Genomic DNA, 20,786 nt, shown 5'->3' on the forward strand with positions numbered 1-20,786 from the left:
ATTTTAATTTTAATTTAAAATCTTTTAAGCGTTAATTAGATTTAGTGATTTAGGGTTAATTAGATTTAGGGTTAATTAATTTAATAAGATTTTAATTTTAAAATTAAAATCTTTTTAGGGATTTAGGGTTAATTAGGTTAATAACATTTTAATTTTAAATTTAAATGTTTCATTTTATTTTTTTAATATATATGTATTTAAAAAAATAGAAAAGTCACGTGTAATAAATGACTCAGCAAAAATTGAGCCACATAGGCTGGAAACACAAGTATGGACTTATTCTGATTAAAAAAATAATTTCAGGGATTTGGAATCAGAAAACAAAATTTCAGGGACTTATTTTCGTACGGCAGACAATTTCAGGGACCTCCAGAGTATTTAAACCTTAATTTTATTACAAAACAGTGGTTGAGATTAATATTTAAAATCTCACGTGATTCTACCATATTTCTCTTTTTTTAGCAAACACTCTTCTCCACCGTTCCCTGGTTCATCTTCGCAAGCAGCAAACATCGGTTGAAGGTCTCCCACCGTGGCAATTGTAACAGAATTAATTTTGGTCTTCAGATCTCGTATAATGACTTGTGTATTAGAGAAGGTGCAATAATTAGTTTGATTCAAGTTTTAACCTTTTCTTGTTCAAGATTTACAAATCAGTATCAGCAAGATTTTGAACCACAATTTAACACATAAGAATCCAATTCATTGTGGACAATTATGGAGGCAAATGAATAAGAGGTGATCGATTGTTGTACATGCTACTCGTGTACCATCAGAATATGATATTTTTGTAGTGGTCGTTTGGTCTCTAGATTTCATCGTTTCTCTTAGAAAGATGGAGGTGATTGTTGTGCCTAGTAGCTACGACAAAGACAGAGGAAAAGGTGGAGGAGAACTATGATCCGATGCCTGATGGTGGTATGTGCTTCACGAACTTGGAGTCTTTTTTTTTTCTGAAAGAAAACGAATTGGGAGTCATGTGCTTGCAAAGAATTATGAAATGAGGTAGAATGTCACGTGATATATTTTAAATATTAATCTCAACCATTGTTTTGTAACAAAATTAATGGGTATGATTTTTTCATCAAAAACAAAAAATAATGGCTATGATTTGGAGTCACTTTTCTAAGTTACTCCTGGAGTCAATATATCTCAATTAATAATTGTAATATCTATTTTCTACAATTAAATCTTTAACTATCTCTTAATTCAAAATCACACCTAGTTAAAATCTGAGCTAGAAACTGATACATCTAAAATTAATTCAAATAACTCGAGATTTGTTTCAAAAAAATAACTCTAGATTAATTCTTAAAATTTAAAATAATATTCTGAGTCCATATTTTAAAATATCATCTCTGGATTAAAATAAGAGATAATCTTATTTTCTTACTAGAAATCAGAAAATAATTACAATAATTATATAATTATCTTTTAGAGAATATCTTCAGCTATTATTTTTGAATATGTTTTAAAATTTAACCCTTCTCTAATTTTTCACCTATATATCCTAATTTTCAAATAAAATAACTTTATCTACTTATAAACTAAATCTAAAATTGATACCTAATAATAAATTCCAAAATTGATTCCTAAGGTTCAAAATAACCTCTGAATCATTTTTTTCAAATAATATTTTATGATTACAAATACATGAATTCTGTCGACGGTGTAAAGTTTTTTTACACCGTCAACAAATCAGATATCAAGGATGTGAGAAATTTATTTTTTATTTAATTTTATTAATTGATGTGAAAAATTCTTACAATCTAATTGGTTGACGATGTAAAAAAACATTATATTTTTTTCAATTCTAAATGCTAAATTAAGGGAAAATTTAAATGTCAAACGCTAACTTATTTAACTTTTTTTTATAAGCCCGTTACCATACAAATATTTCCATTTTGGATTCAGAATATACTCTTGTTCGTTTTTCAAATTAAAATGAGTCAATTTCTTCTGTTTTTTAATTTCTAACTAGCAATCAGTCATGGTGAATTCTAATACATTTATTATACGTTTATTTCTAACTCTTGCAAACTCATTTAACGGTTAGAACCCTAATTTGAATTTCACACAATCTGAATATCCTTTCAAGACTCACCTTCCCGTAAGTGCCCAAACCACATCCGACCACCGCTACCCCCATTCCCGGCCACCTGCGGCCGCGCGACCACCGACGACCACTCTCACGGCCACCGGCGACCACTCCGGTCTACGGCCACCACGTCTCTGCTTCGACCAAGCTCTCAGGTACCATTTTCTTTGCAATTTTTTTCGCTTTTCTGGTCTTTTTCTGCCCTCACACGTGGATTTCATTTAAAAGAAATGAAAATATAGGGAAAGAAACCTGGATTTCATATTAATGGTGCAGACAGTTACTCACAAGTTTTAATAAGTCTTTCATGCTACCTACATCATAGTAACGTAGTCCAGACTCGATCTGTTTGGAGTAGTGATCCCAAAGAGGTGAGGTGAGTTGATTGCTCCAGTTGTTGCCTCCATACAACACTCATCCTATCTTCCCCTATAGATATATGATAGCAGCAGCTTTTTTATACTTAATTGTACCGGTTGTTGGCTTTGCAATAAAAATTCAAATTTTTCAGGGGACTCCAAAACGTGGGATGAGAGAGTACTATAGATGTATCAATCCTACACATAAATAATACGTTAAAACACTAGGCAACAAAGACAAATAATAATCAATCAATAACAAATAATAATACCTTTCTTGTGGCTTTTTCTTTAATAGGCTAACAATGAGAGCTCTATGTTCTTCTCTAAGTGTTGTATGGAGGCAACAACTGGAGCAATCAACTCCACCACGTCTCTGCTCAGGTACCATTTTCTTTGCAATTTTTTTCGCTTTTCTGGTCTTTTTCTGCCCTCACACGAGGATTTCATTTAAAAGAAATGAAAATATAGGGAAAGAAACCTGGATTTCATCTGAATGGTGCAGACAGTTACTCACAAGTCTTAATAAGTCTTTCATGCTACCTACATCATAGTAGCGTAGTCCAGACTCGATCTGTTTGGAGTAGTGATCCCAAAGAGGTGAGGTGAGTTGATTGCTCCAGTTGTTGCCTCCATACAACACTCATCCTATCTTCCCCTATACATATATGATAGCAGCAGCTTTTTTATACTGAATTGTACACATCCGGTTGTTGGCTTTGCAATAAAAATTCAAATTTTTCAGGGGACTCCAAAACGTGGGATGAGAGAGTACTATAGATGTATCAATCCTACACATAAATAATACGTTAAAACACTAGGCAACAAAGACAAATAATAATCAATCAATAACAAATAATAATACATTTCTTGTGGCTTTTTCTTTAATAGGCTAACAATGAGAGCTCTATGTTCTTCTCTAAGGGTTGTATGGAGGCAACAACTGGAGCAATCAACTCCACCACGTCTCTGCTCAGGTACCATTTTCTTTGCAATTTTTTTCGCTTTTCTGGTCTTTTTCTGCCCTCACACGTGGATTTCATTTAAAAGAAATGAAAATATAGGGAAAGAAACCTGGATTTCATCTGAATGGTGCAGACAGTTACTCACAAGTCTTAATAAGTCTTTCATGCTACCTACATCATAGTAGCGTAGTCCAGACTCGATCTGTTTGGAGTAGTGATCCCAAAGAGGTGAGGTGAGTTGACTGCTCCAGTTGTTGCCTCCATACAACACTCATCCTATCTTCCCCTATAGATATATGATAGCAGCAGCTTTTTTATACTGAATTGTACACATCCGGTTGTTGGCTTTGCAATAAAAATTCAAATTTTTCAGGGGACTCCAAAACGTGGGATGAGAGAGTACTATAGATGTATCAATCCTACACATAAATAATACGTTAAAACACTAGGCAACAAAGACAAATAATAATCAATCAATAACAAATAATAATACCTTTCTTGTGGCTTTTTCTTTAATAGGATAACAATGAGAGCTCTATGTTCTTCTCTAAGTGTTGTATGGAGGCAACAACTGGAGCAATCAACTCCACCACGTCTCTGCTCAGGTACCATTTTCTTTGCAATTTTTTTCGCTTTTCTGGTCTTTTTCTGCCCTCACACGTGGATTTCATTTAAAAGAAATGAAAATATAGGGAAAGAAACCTGGATTTCATCTGAATGGTGCAGACAGTTACTCACAAGTCTTAATAAGTCTTTCATGCTACCTACATCATAGTAGCGTAGTCCAGACTCGATCTGTTTGGAGTAGTGATCCCAAAGAGGTGAGGTGAGTTGACTGCTCCAGTTGTTGCCTCCATACAACACTCATCCTATCTTCCCCTATAGATATATGATATCAGCAGCTTTTTTATACTGAATTGTACACATCCGGTTGTTGGCTTTGCAATAAAAATTCAAATTTTTCAGGGGACTCCAAAACGTGGGATGAGAGAGTATTATAGATGTATCAATCCTACACATAAATAATACGTTAAAACACTAGGCAACAAAGACAAATAATAATCAAACAATAACAAATAATAATACCTTTCTTGTGGCTTTTTCTTTAATAGGCTAACAATGAGAGCTCTATGTTCTTCTCTAAGTGTTGTATGGAGGCAACAACTGGAGCAATCAACTCCACCACGTAAGAATTTTTTACACCGTCAACCAATTAGATTGTAAGAATTTTTCACGTCAATTAATAAAATTAAATAAAAAATAAATTTCTCACATCCTTGATATCTGATTTGTTGACGGTGTAAAAAAAACTTTACACCGTCAATGTATAGAAATTAAACTCGACAGAATTCATGTATTTGTAATCATAAAATATTATTTGAAAAAGTGATTCAGAGGTTATTTTGAACCTTATGGATCAATTTTGGAATTTATTATTAGGTATCAGTTTTAGATTTAGTTTATAAGCAGATAAAGTTATTTTATTTGAAAATTAGGATATATAGGTGAAAAATTAGAGAAGTTTTAAATTTTAAAACATATTTAAAAATAATAGCTTAAGATATTCTCTAAAAGATAATTATATAATTATTTTCTGATTTCTTGTAAGAAAATATGATTCTCTCTTATTTTAATCCAGAGATGATATTTTAAAATATGGAGTGAGAATATTATTTTAAATTTTAAGAATTAATCTAGAGTTATTTTTTTGAAACAAATCTAGAGTTATTTGAATTAATTTTAGATGTATCAGTTTCTAGCTCGGATTTTAACTAGGTGTGATTTTGAATTAAGAGATAGTTATAGATTTAATTGTAGAAAATAGATATTACAATTATTAATTAAGGAGGGATATATTGACTCCAGGAGTAACTTAGAAAAATGACTCCAAATCATAGCCATTAAATTTTTTTTTGGCTAAAAAGCATTTTTGGCCCCTGATGTTTCAAGTTTGTGCAAATTCTGCCCCTATCTATTTTTGTCGATGTTTCTACCCCTCATATTTTCAAACAGTGCACCGTCTACCCCTCCGTCAGGGGTAGACACTGCACTGTTTGAAAACATGAGGGGTAGACGATGCACTGTTTGAAAACATGAGGGGTAGAAACATCGACAAAAATAGAGTAGGGACAGAATTTGCACAAACTTGAAACATCAGGGGCCAAAAGTGCTTTTTAGCCTTTTTTTTTATGAAAAAATCATAGATATTAATTTTATTACAAAACAATGGTTGAGATTAATATTTAAAATATATCACGTGACACTCTACCTCATTTAATAATTCTTTGCAAGCACATGACTCCCAGTTCGTCTTCTTTCAGAAAAAGAAAAAAAAACTCCAAGTTCGTGAAACAAATACCACCATCAGGCATCGGATCACGGTTCTCCTCCACCTTTTCCTCTTTCTTTGTCGTAGCTAATCGGTACAACAATCACCTCCATCTTTCTAAGAGAAACGATGAAATCTAGAGACCGAACGATCACTACAAAAATATCATATTCTGATGGTACACGGGTAGCATGTATAACAATCGATCACCTTTTATTCATTTGCCTCCATAATCGTCTACAATGAATTGGATTCTTATGTGTTAAATTGTGGTTCAAAATCTTGCTCATACTCAAGTTATTATACGAGATCTGAAGACCAAAATTAATTCTCTTAAAATTGCCACGGTGGGAGACCTTCAACCGATGTTTGCTGCTTGCGAAGATGAACCAGGGAACGACGGGGAAGAGTGTTTGCTAAAAAAAAAAATGGTAGAATCACGTGAGATTTTAAATATTAATCTCAACCACCACTGTTTTGTAATAAAATTAAGGCTTAAATACTCTAGAGGTCCCTAGAATTGTATGACGTACGAAAATAAGTCACTGAAATTTTTTTCCCCGATTCCGGATCCCTGGAAATATTTTTTTAATCAAAATATGTCCCTACCCGTGTTTCATGTTTATGTGGCTCATTTTTTGCACAGTCATCAATTTCACGTGGCTTTTATAATTTTCTGTTATTACACATGGATTAATAAATAATAATTAAACATTTTAAGTTTAAAATTAATCCCTAAACCTAAATCTTAAAACATTTTAATCTTGAAACATTTTACTCATAGCCCCAAATTAACATCACATGATAGCCGAACCCACCCCAACATCCAAGCATCAACTCCAAAACCTTCAAACCCATATTTAACCCCATAACCACCTGATCTCATGCCCAGTATCACCCTCTTCGCCAGCTTCTGCTATTTAGATCACCCTCTTCGTCAGCTTCTGCAACTCCACCGCTCTTCATCTTCTTCATCAGCACAAATTCTTCATCTTTTTCCTCTGCAACCATAAATCCTTCATGTCAAAGAATGTTCAGTTTCTGCAACTACAATCATGAGATGGGTTTGCTGAGGGTGGGGGTGGGTTTATGGGTTTGGTGGTGGCTCTGTTGAAGGCACCACAATCATTCAACCATGGCCTTGGGAGAGAGAGAAAGAGAGAGATGATGGGTTCACGAAGAAGAACAAGTTATAGAAGATGAGGGGAGAGGAATGGGTGGCGGCTGAAGATGGAGAACTAGGGTTGGGAGAAGATGGTTCTTTTCTTCGTTCTTTCTCCCTGGTTCCTTCTGATTTTTTATGGAGTTATTTTTTTTTTTTGAAAATGATTTTTGATAGAGTTAGGGATTAATTAGATAGGGATTAATTAGTTAGGGATTAATTTTGAGATTTAGTTGTTAATTATAATTCATTAACACACTTGGAATAAAAGAAAAAGAAAAAATACACGTGGAATTGATGACTGTGCAAAAAATGAACCACATAAGCATGAAAGTGATGAAACACAGGTAGAGACTTATTTCGATTAAAAAAAATTTCAGGGATCCGGAATCGGAAAAAAAAAAGTCAGGGATTTATTTTCATACACCATACAATTTCAGGGACCTCCAAAGTATTTAAACCTTATTAAAACTATCTTGAAATGATATTATCTAAAAAATAAAAGATGGCTGAAAAGATGAATCAATTCAGTTAAAAAAAAATAAATGAAACAATTGTAATACAATTTTTTAAATTTTTTAAAAAATGTTTTGAAATCACCTCCATCTTTCTAAGAGAAACGATGAAATCTAGAGACCAAACGACCACTACAAAAATATCATATTCTGATGGTACACGAGTAGCATGTACAACAATCGATCACCTTTTATTCATTTGCCTCCATAATCGTCCACAATGAATTGGATTCTTATGTGTTAAATTGTGGTTCAAAATCTTGCTGGTACTGATTTGTAAATCTTGAACAAGAAAAGGTTAAAACTTGAATCAAACTAATTCTTGCACCTTCTCTAATACACAAGTCATTATACGAGATCTGAAGACCAAAATTAATTCTCTTAAAATTGACATGGTGGGAGAACTTCAACCGATGTTTGCTGCTTGCGAAGATGAACCAGGGAACGACGGAGAAGAGTGTTTGCTAAAAAAAAGAGAAAAGGGGTAGAATCACGTGAGATTTTAAATATTAATCTCAACCACTGTTTTGTAATAAAATTAAGGTTTAAATACTCTAGAGGTCCCTGAAATCGTCTGCCGTACGAAAACAAGTCCCTGAATTTTTTTTCCGATTCCGAACCCCTGAAATTATTTTGTTAATCAGAATAAGTCTCTACTCGTGTTTCCAGCCTATGTGACTCAATTTTTGCTGAGTCATTTATTCCACATGGTTTTTCTATTTTTTAAATACACATGTATTAAAAAATTAAAATTAAACATTTAAATGACTAAAAAAATTAATTAACCCTAAATCTAATTAACCCTAAATCCCTAAAAAAATTAATTTTAAATTTTAAATTAAAATCTTATTAACCTAATTAACCCTAAATCACTAAATCTAATTAACCCTAAAAAGAGTTTAAATTAAAATTAAAATATTTAATGTTATTTTTTTAATCCATGTGTATTTAAAAAAAATAGAAAAGCCACGTGGAATAAATGACTCAGCAAAAATTGTGCCACATAGGCTGGAAACACGAGTAAGGACTTATTCTGATTAAAAAAAAATTACAGGGATTCGAAATCGGAAAAAAAAAATTCAGGAACTTATTTTCGTACGGCAGACAATTTCAGGGACCTACAGAGTATTTAAGCCTAAAATTAATGGCTATGATTTGGAGTCACTTTTCTAAGTTACTCCTGGAGTCAATATATCACTCCTCTATAAACATTATTTATTTTGCTAGTTCATTGTTCTTCTATAGACTTTGAGTTTTTTTCTCAACACTCTCATTCTAATTTGAATGTCAAATTGCATTTGGATGTACCTCCTCTACCATGTTTACATCGCACCACTGTACCAAAAGATTCATGAGAATGATGCACAGCACAACCACCACATAACATCAAGAGCATGTACAATGGCTTAGATTCGGGAACAACAATTAGCATATACTACTCTATCTACAACTCCCACCTAAGACAACTCTTTTGATGCTATTTAAAAGAGGATTAAGTATCACAAAATCCAATTCCAAATGATATCCTCATAAAACTCCAAAGTACTTTAGTTTATCTTATTGTACCTTAAAAAAACACCATTCAACACTCAAACCCAAACACACTCATGAGTTGCGTATATAAGGCATAACCAGAAGAAGAAGATTGAGAAACTGTGTTCGAACTGAATCGCCATGGAAGAACCATCAAGAGAAGAAGCTGACACCACCACCATCAACAACAACACCCAGATGATCCCTCAAGTTCTGCAAGTCCTCCAAGCTCTCAAACAAGCTTCACACGACATCCAACACTCTTCTTCTTCTTCCTCCGACGACCATTCACCTGCCATCAACGCTCTCCTCCAACTCCACACCACTCTCTCCACCGACTCCCCACTCTCCCACCACCTCCACCGCCTCAAGACCCTCCTCGACTCCCTCCACAACGCCAAAGGCATCCGCTCCTTCCTCACGCGCCCCCTCTCCGCCCACTCCATCTCCCGCGTCGCCGCCTCCATCGAAGCCGAGCTTCAAGCCTGGATCGACCGTGAAACCACTCAAACGCTCTCCCGCTCCCTCACCAACAACCACGACCTCCTCCTCCTCCTCCCGCTCCTCACCCAGCTCATCGACCGAGTCAACCAAGGCTTCGACCGCGAGTTTCAGAACCTCGTCCTCACCATGAAACTCTTCTCCTCCCTCGAGTCGCTCCTCTTCGATGAAAAGTGCCAGCAACCGGTCCGTGAGCACGCCGGAATGGCCATCGCCGCGTTGATCCGGTTCAACAAGGACGTGTTCGTCGGTCAGGTGCTGATGGGTCCGACCGTTCGAGCCTTGGTTTCCATGGCCTCCGTGGATTCCCTCGACGTGCTGTGTTCCCTTGTGAAGTCCATCAGGTCCCCTTTCGTCGACGAGATTGAGTCCAACGGCGAGATACCGAAGATCATCGCGCTTCTGGGTTCCGACGATCTGCAGTTGACGGTGCTGGCGGTGGAGGTGGTGCTTGAGATTGGGTATTTTGGCCGGAAGGAGGCGATTGAGGCTATGATGAAGGAGGGTGTGGTGGAGAAGCTTGTTGAGCTTCAGAGATTGGAGGTGGAGGGTGGTGGTGGAGGGATGAGGCACCCTTTTGCGAGCTGTGTGGCGATGTTTGCTGTGCAGTTGGATGTAGGGGAAGGGTTGAGGCAGAGGGAGAAAAGGGCTTTGAAGCCTGAGATTTTGGAGAGAGTTAGAAAGGCTTCTCTTTCTGATGCTGAATCTGCTACCATTGTTGCTGAGGTTTTGTGGGGTAGTTCACCCTAAACTTTTTCTTTACTTTACTTTATTTTTTTTTTGGTTGTTTGTACAGATTGCATGTTAGGAACAGGGAATTCAATTTTGTTCATTTTAGATTGTAGAGTAGTGTAATCAATACTTCTTCTTCCTCCACTTTCATTTGTTTGTATAATACCATCATGATAATGTTGTAATCTGAGTGTCAATGTGATGAAGGTATTGGTGAACATGTTTGTCTCATGTGATTGATGTTGAAGGCCATTATTGAATGAGATTTTAACATGGGGTTTATAAGTTTTGAGCTTTTTGCTTTACAACTACAATAACTAGTTTTTGTGGTATAGTTTTGTTAAGGTTTTATCCATTGGTATCAAAGTCTTCTACATTGTTTTACTTGCAAACTAGCGGCGCAGGTGGTAACCCTGATATTGCCGTGTTTGTTTGGAACTAATCAAAGGGCTAGTGCACAATCAGCTCGTGTGAGCAGCGAAACTATGTGTTGTGTGAGATGTTAAGATCCAATTATAACTATGAGATTTCTAGATGTGCAATTGCAAGAATGTTGAATGAATGCTAAAGTGTGAATCGAGATTGTTTGTTGCTTGGAATAATTTGGATACAGAATATGCTGGGGACAAGTCAGGATTTAGAAGGGTATATGCCATTTGTGTGGTGGAGAGTGGGGTTGGAAAACGGAACAAATGTTCAAAGCCTACACACACGCATCTGCACACGTCTACTTAATATTCAATCCACGAGTTTAGCGAGGTGAAGGAGTAGTTGACTGGTTGATACAGCATAGCTTTTGCCTTTTCATATTATATTTAATTCAACAGACATTTTTCTTTTCTACTACATGTTAACATGATTTGTTTAAATACTACTACTAATTAAAGGTAAAATTTAGACCTATGATGTTCCTAGTAGCTTCTACTTCCTCGGACTCGCTTTTTTCAACTGGAAGAGCAAGTCACAGAGTTGCGTGCTGGAATTGGCACCATGGAAACTTACGGAGAGCTGATATCTATTTTAAAGTTTAAATGTCATGACCAATGAACGTGTGGTGCACGAACCATTTATATAACTAGAGTTAATTGCACTTTTAGTCCTCTTATTAACGTGAATGTGTAAATGAGACCCTAATGTTTTAAAACGATCGATTGAAGTCCTCTAACATTGCTAGCCGTTTGCAGTTGGTTGTGCCATCTTTTTTCCGTCAAAATACGAACATTTCTTGCGCTTATAAATAAAATTAACATTTCTTGCTTATGCGGAACATATTAATTGAACTAGCACACGAGTTGGTGAGTTGGACCCTTGCATGTGACTTGCATTCATTCTCTCACTTTCAAGGGAGGTTGTGGGGAAAGGTTAAGCCTCACCTTAACAAAAAGGAGAATTGTTTTAAGATAAAGAAAGAAGATCAACAAGCATTTACTTTCATTTCATCTATCAAGATTTAGATGAAATCGTGTTCAAGATGGTTTCCAATGCATCCAACCTCTAATGAAGGTTGAAAGATTTTGAACTCTTGAAGGTGACACTATCATTCTCAATATATCCTGAGCTTCATTAACGTTTTCCACATTTCAATAACTCCGGTTAAAGCATTCATATTCCAACTAATTTGAACAAATCACATAACAAAAAAGCCAGATGGTTTCTGTGCTTTACTGTACAGTTATGACTACATTTTACTAAATGAATACCAATAGTTGGTGAAATCCAGATACTGATAATTGAAGTATTGAACAACTATGTACAGACAATAGGTTCAATATGCCATCCGTTTACCTGAATGAGACTTCAAAAACAGGCATCCGAATTATCACAAAAAGAAACTAATCTAACTCTTCAAAAATGATCATCTATCCTCCCTTCGCAGGGAAAATGGTCCATACCTATGTTTAGCATGTAGAATGCTTCCCCACTTTCACCTCTTCCTTGAACAAAAATGATCAGTGACAGAACAAAGTCAACAAACATAACCTAATCTCTGTCCATTACTTCCTTCATCACGTTTTTACTTGTTGCCTTCCTACGTGATAACACTTTGAAAATTGAGAAAACACCAACCAGGGCAATTTGTAAATGCTCAGAGCTACTCATCTTTACAGATATTTGCCCCATTTTGCGACTATTTAGATTCGCACCAACAGATGCTCTCAAGCTTCGACTTAACCTGAACTCAGATTGTAAACTTCCACTCAACACCATCTCTTTGTTGAAGGAGAGGATTGTCATTGTCAGACTTAAATTGTCACTTCTTACAGGATAATCTTCCCCTCGTACAATAGCTTCAAAACTCCCGCCATACGCCACTTGTCCAGGACCCTCCATGCGACCAGCATTCATGACAAATTTTAATCTTTTCCCAACTAACACAGTATCCTCAAGTTTTGCACCCAGATAGAACTTCTTTGCAAAAGATGTCACAGAAAGACCACACTCAGCAGTATTGTGCTTTATGTTTCTCAACTTTGTGTTGCTATGAATAGTATATATCAGATCTTTAGCATAAGATTGAACATCAACACCGACAGAATAGGTAGGGCCCCACGGATCAACATAAGCTGCAGCACACTCAGATTGAATACTGAAATCCTGCTTGTTCTTGCTCATCTGTCCCACAACAGATGCATGTACATTCTTCTTTATTTCTGTAGCTGTCTCCAAGTTTATACCATCGAAGCCCACATCATGATCCCAACCTTGAGGGTCAAGAACTGGTCTTACAAGCCATTGGTCATTAGTAACAAGGCAACGGTATCTGTGTATAGGACAATCTGAGTCAAAACTTGGAGGAACAGCCATATCTGGTAACAGAACAGGTTCCGGAGGATCATCATCAGAAGGATCACTATCCAAAAGTGTTTTCTCTTTTAAAAGTAACTTCTGTTTACGCTCACGATAGTCTTCTTTCAATTGTTTCTTTAAGAAAAGAGTCTCCCTGTAATCCAATTCATCCAGATAATCTTCTTTCTGTGCCTTGGACAACTTTTCAAACTGGAATTTTGTCAAGATCCGTATGGGTGGAAGTTGATCATATTCATCTTCTTCTTCCTTATCTGAGAGTAAAATTTCTTCAATTTCATCATCAATTCCATTCTGGTTGGGTACAGGACGATGACGTAAAAGAGACGAAAGGAGATGGGGCAGAGAAGGAATTCGGGAACTATTTGCTGGTCCCAGTTCTACACTGTTCTGAAACTTAAGGAGGGAATTGACATCACCCAGAATTTTTGTACAGATGCAAAATAGCAAGAGCCTAGATCTCCAAACTTGTCCATTTGGAAGAATTTTCTCCCCCATAATATTTTTCGGGCACTGAGAATGGTTCTCAACCAATAGTACGGGGTTTTCAAGCCTTGAATCTAACACTGCCTGATGTATATACTGCTGTATTATGTTGGTACGTTGAGAAATATATGAATCGTAATTAACAGTATACCCATCAGGTCCTTCTGGAATAGGTAAGGAAGAATGAGTCATCACTAGGATAGTGTTGAACCAGATTGCTGTGCCAAATACTTCGGTAATGAGCTTCAGAAGTGGGAAATCACTATAACCAGCATTAGTAAGATCAAGCCGTTCAAAGTACAAAACAATGTCCGGGGGGGACTTTCTGATGAATCTCTTCACAGAGAGCATGATCCTCTTATTTCTCTTCACATTATTGGTGGAGGAAGGGAGGAAACCAGGGGTATCAATAAATGTTAAGTTAAGCCCATTGACATTTCCCACAACTTCTTGGATGAAACTAGTAGCTGGTTGAAATGCATCAGTGATGGCTTTTGCTTGACCAAATATTGAATTTATGGTAGCACTTTTACCAACTCCTGTTTTACCGAGGACAAGTATTCTGCAAGAGAAATCTAATTGGGGAATACCAATTGCCTCCTGTTGGCTTGCTATTGCTCGAGCTCTCCTGCTACTAACATTAACTCTTTTTAGATCTGGTTCCTCAGCACGAATCAAGGTTGCCAGGTGCATCCGAGAAAGAACCTGTGTAACCAAGAGATTTTCTTGTGACGGACCAAGACGCTGGAGGAGACGGAAGAATTTAACTTGGAGTTCCTCAACCTTTGCCAAAGTGTCATTCCGTCTTTCATTGGCATTATGTTGAGATTGACAAATTTCTGCATCTGAAATTTGCTGCAAGGTGGAATTATGCGGAATAATCTGATTACCAAAAGAGCTTGATGTGTCTGAAGGAACTGGTGATGATACTGCACTAGCTGAGTGAACTGTACCTAAAGAAAGAACAAATGTATCAGTTCTATCTAAATTGTACTGATGATAGACAGTGCGGTCACGAAAATCAGCATTAATGCAAATAGGTATTCAGGATTGTTTCGTACACTCGAAAATTAGAATAGCTTGCCTTATCCAACCTTAGTTAAATAAGTTAAGGAATAAACCCTTAAATCAACATCACAACACCACTTTTACTTTGTGGGAATTCCACATTCCTAGAAGTGTGGCAAACAGAATCTTCAAATATACCTGTCCACTGGACTAGACATGAAAGAGAATCCTTCTATTTCACCCAGCATCGAAGAACTAACGATAAGCAAAATGCAGTACATATATGACAGTAGCAATTCCTGAAGAAAGAGGGCATATACCAGGAGAGTCAAGCAACTCCAGCCACCTTAATATGTATTTTTAAGTTCATTAATATAATGGTTATTAGGAATTTAATTTTATAATGAGGTAAGACTACAAAATTTTATTTTACACCCAAAAGGTATTTATTCAACAATAGATGGGTCATTTGCCTAGATAACATCTTGGATTTATATCCCCCCACAGACATCTGGCACGGTAGTACATATATGTCCTAAACATGTAAATGCCACTTAACTGCCTTACATTTTAAGCAGCCACAAAAGAAGAAAATAAACACCATCTTATATATCCCCTCCAAGGACTGAATATAAGCATCGCCATACCATTACCAAAGAGTAGTCTCAAATGATAGCACATGAAAAAATATATGTTGCATTATGGAACTAAGTAAACAACTATTTATCCGCTGAGCTTAACATGCACGAAACAGTAGAGCCAACGAGATCACTATAATCCTATTTCACCACCCACCATTTTTTTCCTTGGTGCATTCTCATGAGAAGCTATGTAAGTGCATTTTCAGTAATTTCACAGAAACAGTAGAATCAGGGTTGTACCTTGGTCATTGATATCTTCTCCCCGGCGCTCTTCATCATAGAAACTACCGCTGCCCGATGTCGACGGGGTTGTTGTTGAGACCAATGAATTGGACAGTATCTGAGAAAAAACCCAGTCCCTCACACCTTTCATCATACTGCAACATTTGAAAGGAAGCTTCCATCACTCCATATAACATTAAAACAAGGAATTACAACGTTTTTTCTACCTAGAACAAACTAGAAACAAATCACATTATCACTTCTCATGGAATCCCTAATTGAATTCCATTTTAGAAAATACTCAATCATTAAGATTAAGTTGTCAAAACCCATGAATGAAAATGCTTTTTTATTCCTGGGTTTTGACAAAATCACCTAGTAGTAGTAGTAGTAGCAATTATTGAAATTCACCTTGGAAATGAGATGTTGGAGACACTGAGTTTGAATTCTGGGCGTGAAGCACGAGGAGGGACGAAAAGCGAGAGACAGGTGCAGTGAAACAAGCTTTGGGATACTCGAATCCCGATGAAGGAAGCGTTGACAAAAACCCTAATTTGAAGAAAGAGGATCCCGAAGGAATTGAAGGTGAAGCAGAACGAGGAGGATGAAGAAGAAGAAAATTGGGAGATGGAGATTACGGAGGGGGATAAGGCAGATAGAGACAACAACTCACACGGTCATAACTCACTCTTTCTCTTCCTTTGTTTTTTTCTTTTCTTAAGTTCTTTAGATAAAACTTAGGATAACAATTTATTGGTTAAATTTATTAAAAAAATTATACACATATCACTGCATAAAAATAGACATAAAAACTTGATGTGCTTCAAATATTGTAACTCCTACTTCTTCTTCCTCAAGTTTAGAAAGATCTTGTTGAGTTAACATAACTACTAACCTTCTCATCAAACTCAATGACATCAACTACCATGTCTGGTGCAAACAATTTTGATCTCTTCTTGTTGCTTGTGACCTTAAAGGTTATGTTATTGGTGCCACTCCCGTCCTCCCGCCACCATTCGTAAATATGACAAGGTTATAGTCAATCCTGAGCACTTTGACTTAATAGGATCAGTTATGTATCTTACCCATTGAGTTGGTATTTAGGATGTTATTTGCTAAAACCCACTTCCCTTACTTGTGATTAGCTATAACTGAACGTAATCATTAGAAAGTTAAGAGTTAGCATAGTTTTATTGATTTCTAGTGCTTTGTTGAAGTTAGTTTCGTAATGTGAGTTTTGAGCCTATTTCAAAAAGTTGTGAAATTACATTGAATATTCATAATGACCTAGTTACTCTATTTTGAATCATAACTGAGTGTTACACTATGTTTAGTTACGAGAAGAATTTTAATTCTTATCATATTTGATTAAGAAAATGGATACTTGCCCGTTGGTTGGGAGGGTAGTCACTTGCCAGTTGCTTCTCTATTTTTTGTTGTTCAAAACTAGTTGCTAGTTGCTAATAATGGTGTACAAGGTCTAACCCGGCTCGATTACCCTTCTTGGCCTAATGATATCAGGTCGGGTTGATCTGACGTCCCGACTTTTTAAAAAATACCGTTTTTAGTTGTCTAATTGAATATCTTATGTCAGGTTGGTACAAGCCTCGATTGACCCTCGGGTCACCCAACCCGAATTTTTTTTAAGTCCTACCTAATAATAATAATAATATCCTTCATACACACAACAAATTTCAAACTCGTAATTTTCAACGTGCATTAATTTTAATGCCATTTTCACACATTCTTATACCAAAATCCCAAGTAATTTCAAAAACACTTCACCTCTGCACATATCTCATATCTCTACCATCTCCACTTCATTTTTTCTCTATCCTTCTCTCAACCCTAAATCTTCTTCACCAGCAGCCTCAAGTTTCTTTTCAACTCAACTTCATCTTCATGTAAACATCATTCTCCTCATCCCTGCTCCATTTTTGTGTTTATTTTATTTATTTTCTCCTACCACTATTGTCCTCTTGCATGCTCTCGGTTTTGAAATGCTCATTTTGCACTTTCAATTTGCGCTTTTTTTTTGTCTATTGCACTTGCAAATTGCGATGTGTTTTTCATACCCTTTGTGTGGTGGATTTTAAAGTGCACTTGATTTTGGTACTCATTGCAATCGTGTTTGTGGATATACCACGATTTACCGCAAACTAATATGTGGTACACTCCACAAACATGTCTCTACTTAAGGTATACCATCGCGAGAGGGTGTTGAAAAATCTTGTATGCGGTCACCTGATCAATTTTTTAAGTGGTTCAAATGTTAGAGATTGCCTCTCTTATGCAGTGCAAATTCACCATGGCCAACAAGACAATGATGTCTCTGTTCATCGAGAGGTGACATCCACAAACACCATATTTCCATGTCATTTTCTGAGATGATTATCACTCTGAATGATGTCGCAACATTACTACATACCTCCGTTAGTGAGAACTTCTTCACACTACTTGTGGTAGATCGATAACTTCTTCCACACTTAAACGTGTAAAACTATGTTTATGCTAACCGTAGTTAAGTTTGCGATAAAAACAATCCCGCACTTTAATTTGCGGAATACAAAGTGCAAAAATGACCTAGTAGTGCAGATTTTTTTTTTTTTTAAATTGTTCCAAAGTTTGTGGAATGTAAAAATCACTGAGGGTATTTTGGGAAGAAAATGACATGAGGCAATGCACTTTTCTAATTTCTGGGTTCCCTTTCACTCAAGATTGCTCATTCTCCTTGCACCACGAACCCTCGCCGTAACACCCAGATGATGAACGCTTGCTGTTGTTTGCTTCCTCGCCGGCGCCTCCGTCCCCGCCGCCACTGAGGATTACGACCACCATCCTGTCTCCTTTTCTGACAGTGAAGAACGGCAAGCAAGTCTATTGGAAGGTTGCTGGCACTTGGTGATTGTATCTCTGAATTCGATTCCCTTCTTGTTCGGGTGGGTTGTAGGATTCTATCATTATTTCTGGTTTATTACGTATTAGCAACTGTGTCTGCTACTAGTTTATTGGATTTGCTCATACAATCTGTTTTTCTCTTGTATGGTGGTTGAAGTACCCTTACTTCCATCAACGCCCCGTTTAGGAAAACAGCTTAATTAAGCAAGCGCTTATTCATAAGCTATTTTATCATTGAAAATAAGTTATATATAAGCCTAAACTCTTTTTCATAAGCTATCCTGAGTAGCTTATGAAAATAAGCTCAAAACAACCATAAGCTGTTTGCATAAGCTCTGCCAAACACTGGCATAAGCGCTTATGCTATCAGATAAGCTAAAATAAGCTCTTCCAAACGGGGCCATGTAATCATTTGGCTGATCAAAATGACATTTTACACTATGTTGCCAATAATGATGCATTTTCTTACTTAAAAATCTGATTTTTATTTTAAAGTTTGGTGTTTTTTTTTGTGTTTTATAGAGAGGGGTTTAGGGAGGGTTGTCAGTGGGTTTTCTTAGTTTTACTTGGTTGCACTAACCAGCTTGTAATTGATTTCAGTGCAGCTATCTGAAAATTATTGATGTTGTTACGTCTACGGAAATAGTTCTGCATCAATGTTTGAAGGTCTGGTTCATCAGTTGCTTCTGGGTTACCTAGGCCGATATTTCAAAGATATCCAGAAAGAGCAGCTGAAGATTAGACTTGGTATGTGATGCCGCAGCAGTGCTTTTTTTTTGTAGCTATGTTGCCTAGTTGTAATATTTACCTTTTTTTGGGGAGCATGTTATTGTGGGGAAATAATCACTTATGCAGCATCCTGAGAGGGTGTTTGAAAGAAAATAAATGTATTCCTTGAAGCTAAATTGAAATAAACAGTCACTAACAGCTCATTGAACTAAACTTTGAGCTTAGGCTTTAAACTTGAATTTGGTCACAAGGTTCGTTTCGTTGTGCACTGTGGTGTACTTTGATAACTTTGCCGCTTCGTTTTGGTCTTCCAATGATACAGGTGCCATCATTGTGGTCCTTTAATGATAAATGCATTATAATGTTGCTTGAATGTTGTATTTTGAGTTTTTGACATCAAATTTGGCCTTTTGAAAGGTCAAACTAATGTGAAAAAATATTTAGAAGGACAAATTTGATTGGGAAAATGGCTATAGAAAGACCAATTTTTTGTATTTAACTATTTATTATTGGAGGAGCAAACCAAGGATACTTGTATCTTTGGAGGACCTAAATAGATCTTTACTTGTTTCAATGTTAGTTCTCTTATTTTGTGAACCAATTTTTCTCGCTATCCACTCACTCGGTCTACTACTGGCTAAAGGATGTAAAATTTCCTTAATGTTAACTATTAACATTTCCTTGTAGGATTAGCTATGCATGTTTGTTTAACTATTTCGAAAAGTTGCTGGTGTACTTCAATCCTATTTTGCTGTTTTATTGTAATGTTTTTGTCGTAAGAAGAAGAAAATTTAACATTCAAACATATATGTACTTTAAGTGAAGTTTTTTTATGGACTGATTTTGGACTTGAACGTGTATTGTTCAATAGAGGAAGTACTATTAGAGAATGTGGAGCTGATACTTGAAGCATTTGATTATCTCCAGCTTCCATTTGCACTAAAGCAAGGTATGGCATTGTCATTCTCCTTCTAAGATTTAACTAATTTCTTCCATTTATAATTCTATTCGTTGATAAAAACAAAACTTATCAAGAAAGTATAGACATAGAAAGATAGATCATAGGAGGATAATCTATCCTCCCAAATAAACTTTTAAAAGAGAAAATTACAAAGAGTAACCAGCAAAACAGAAGTCAAGAGTAATCTTGCACAGTGGCAGCCCAATCTCTGTGCATATATGAAATGACAATTCCCTGGAGAGGCAATGACCAAAGGGCCAAAACCTTCCTACATTATATCTACAGGCAACAGGGACCTTGAAAAAAGCCAAGCAGTCCTATTCAACTAGATACGCCACAGAACACCAATGCAGTACATTTCCATAAAATCTTGATCTCTTTTCTGCTTCCACATCATAGTTCTTCCTTTATAATCTGTTAGGATGCCAGGAATCAGAATTGAAAGATCTATTGCTATTATTGAGTGAAAACAATAAACAGAAAACGAGATAAATCTCCTCCAAGGGTTCCCCTTTACTACTGAGCTAGTGCTCTGCCTTCTCAAATTGACAAAACTGAATGAATACCCCTCCAATCTCATCACCCCCTTTTTATTTTATTGTAGTCTAGAGTAGAGAGTAGTCTACCCTCGGCTATAGTAGATTGTATCTACAAGGAGTTAGTTAGTTATGATGTAAAAACTCAGCTATAATTACTTAGTAGCTGTTAGATCCAGAAACAACTGTTAGTTGCTCAAATCTGAGCTTATATATACTTCTCATGTAACTTTTCTTCAATTCTTTCAATATAATTCAATATTCAGAAATGATTTTTCTCCCTCTCCCTCTCCCTCAATCCATTAT

The 20,786-nt window shown here is 36.3% G+C and overlaps 3 protein-coding genes across 6 annotated transcripts in view; 2 read left to right on the forward strand and 1 right to left on the reverse strand.

Annotated features, from left to right (window-relative positions):
- The first annotated feature begins 8,707 nt into the window (after positions 1-8,707).
- On the forward strand, positions 8,708-10,412 carry LOC130714284 (uncharacterized). The gene has a single exon (XM_057564189.1). The coding sequence runs from the start codon at positions 9,103-9,105 to the stop codon at positions 10,210-10,212; it is 1,110 nt and encodes a 369-aa protein (XP_057420172.1). The 5' UTR covers positions 8,708-9,102; the 3' UTR covers positions 10,213-10,412.
- Positions 10,413-11,734: 1,322 nt separating this feature from the next.
- On the reverse strand, positions 11,735-16,074 carry LOC130711660 (translocase of chloroplast 90, chloroplastic). Of its 2 annotated transcripts, none has more exons than XM_057561368.1 (3): positions 15,768-16,074; positions 15,375-15,511; positions 11,735-14,432 (listed from the first exon to the last, which is right to left on the reverse strand). In XM_057561368.1, exons 2-3 carry the CDS (start codon positions 15,508-15,510, stop codon positions 12,175-12,177), a joined length of 2,394 nt encoding a protein of 797 aa, XP_057417351.1. In that variant the 5' UTR covers position 15,511; positions 15,768-16,074; the 3' UTR covers positions 11,735-12,174. The 2 variants fall into 2 exon arrangements, with proteins under 2 accessions (XP_057417351.1, XP_057417350.1); XM_057561367.1 differs by having other exon boundaries at positions 11,735-14,438.
- Positions 16,075-18,047: 1,973 nt separating this feature from the next.
- Positions 18,048-20,786, forward strand: part of LOC130710179 (uncharacterized) — a 40,669-nt gene continuing 37,930 nt past the window's right edge. The window contains exons 1-3 of one of the 3 annotated variants that reach the window (XM_057559350.1): positions 18,048-18,295; positions 18,855-19,001; positions 19,855-19,932. In XM_057559350.1, the coding sequence (XP_057415333.1) occupies positions 18,911-19,001; positions 19,855-19,932 (169 nt within the window). In that variant the 5' untranslated portion in view covers positions 18,048-18,295; positions 18,855-18,910. The remainder of the gene's footprint in view (positions 18,296-18,854; positions 19,002-19,854; positions 19,933-20,786) is intronic. The other 2 variants (XM_057559351.1, XM_057559352.1) reach the window with 2 other exon arrangements.

The sequence above is a fragment of the Lotus japonicus genome, chromosome 4 (genome assembly GCF_012489685.1).
Source record: "Lotus japonicus ecotype B-129 chromosome 4, LjGifu_v1.2".
Taxonomy (NCBI): Eukaryota; Viridiplantae; Streptophyta; class Magnoliopsida; order Fabales; family Fabaceae; genus Lotus; species Lotus japonicus.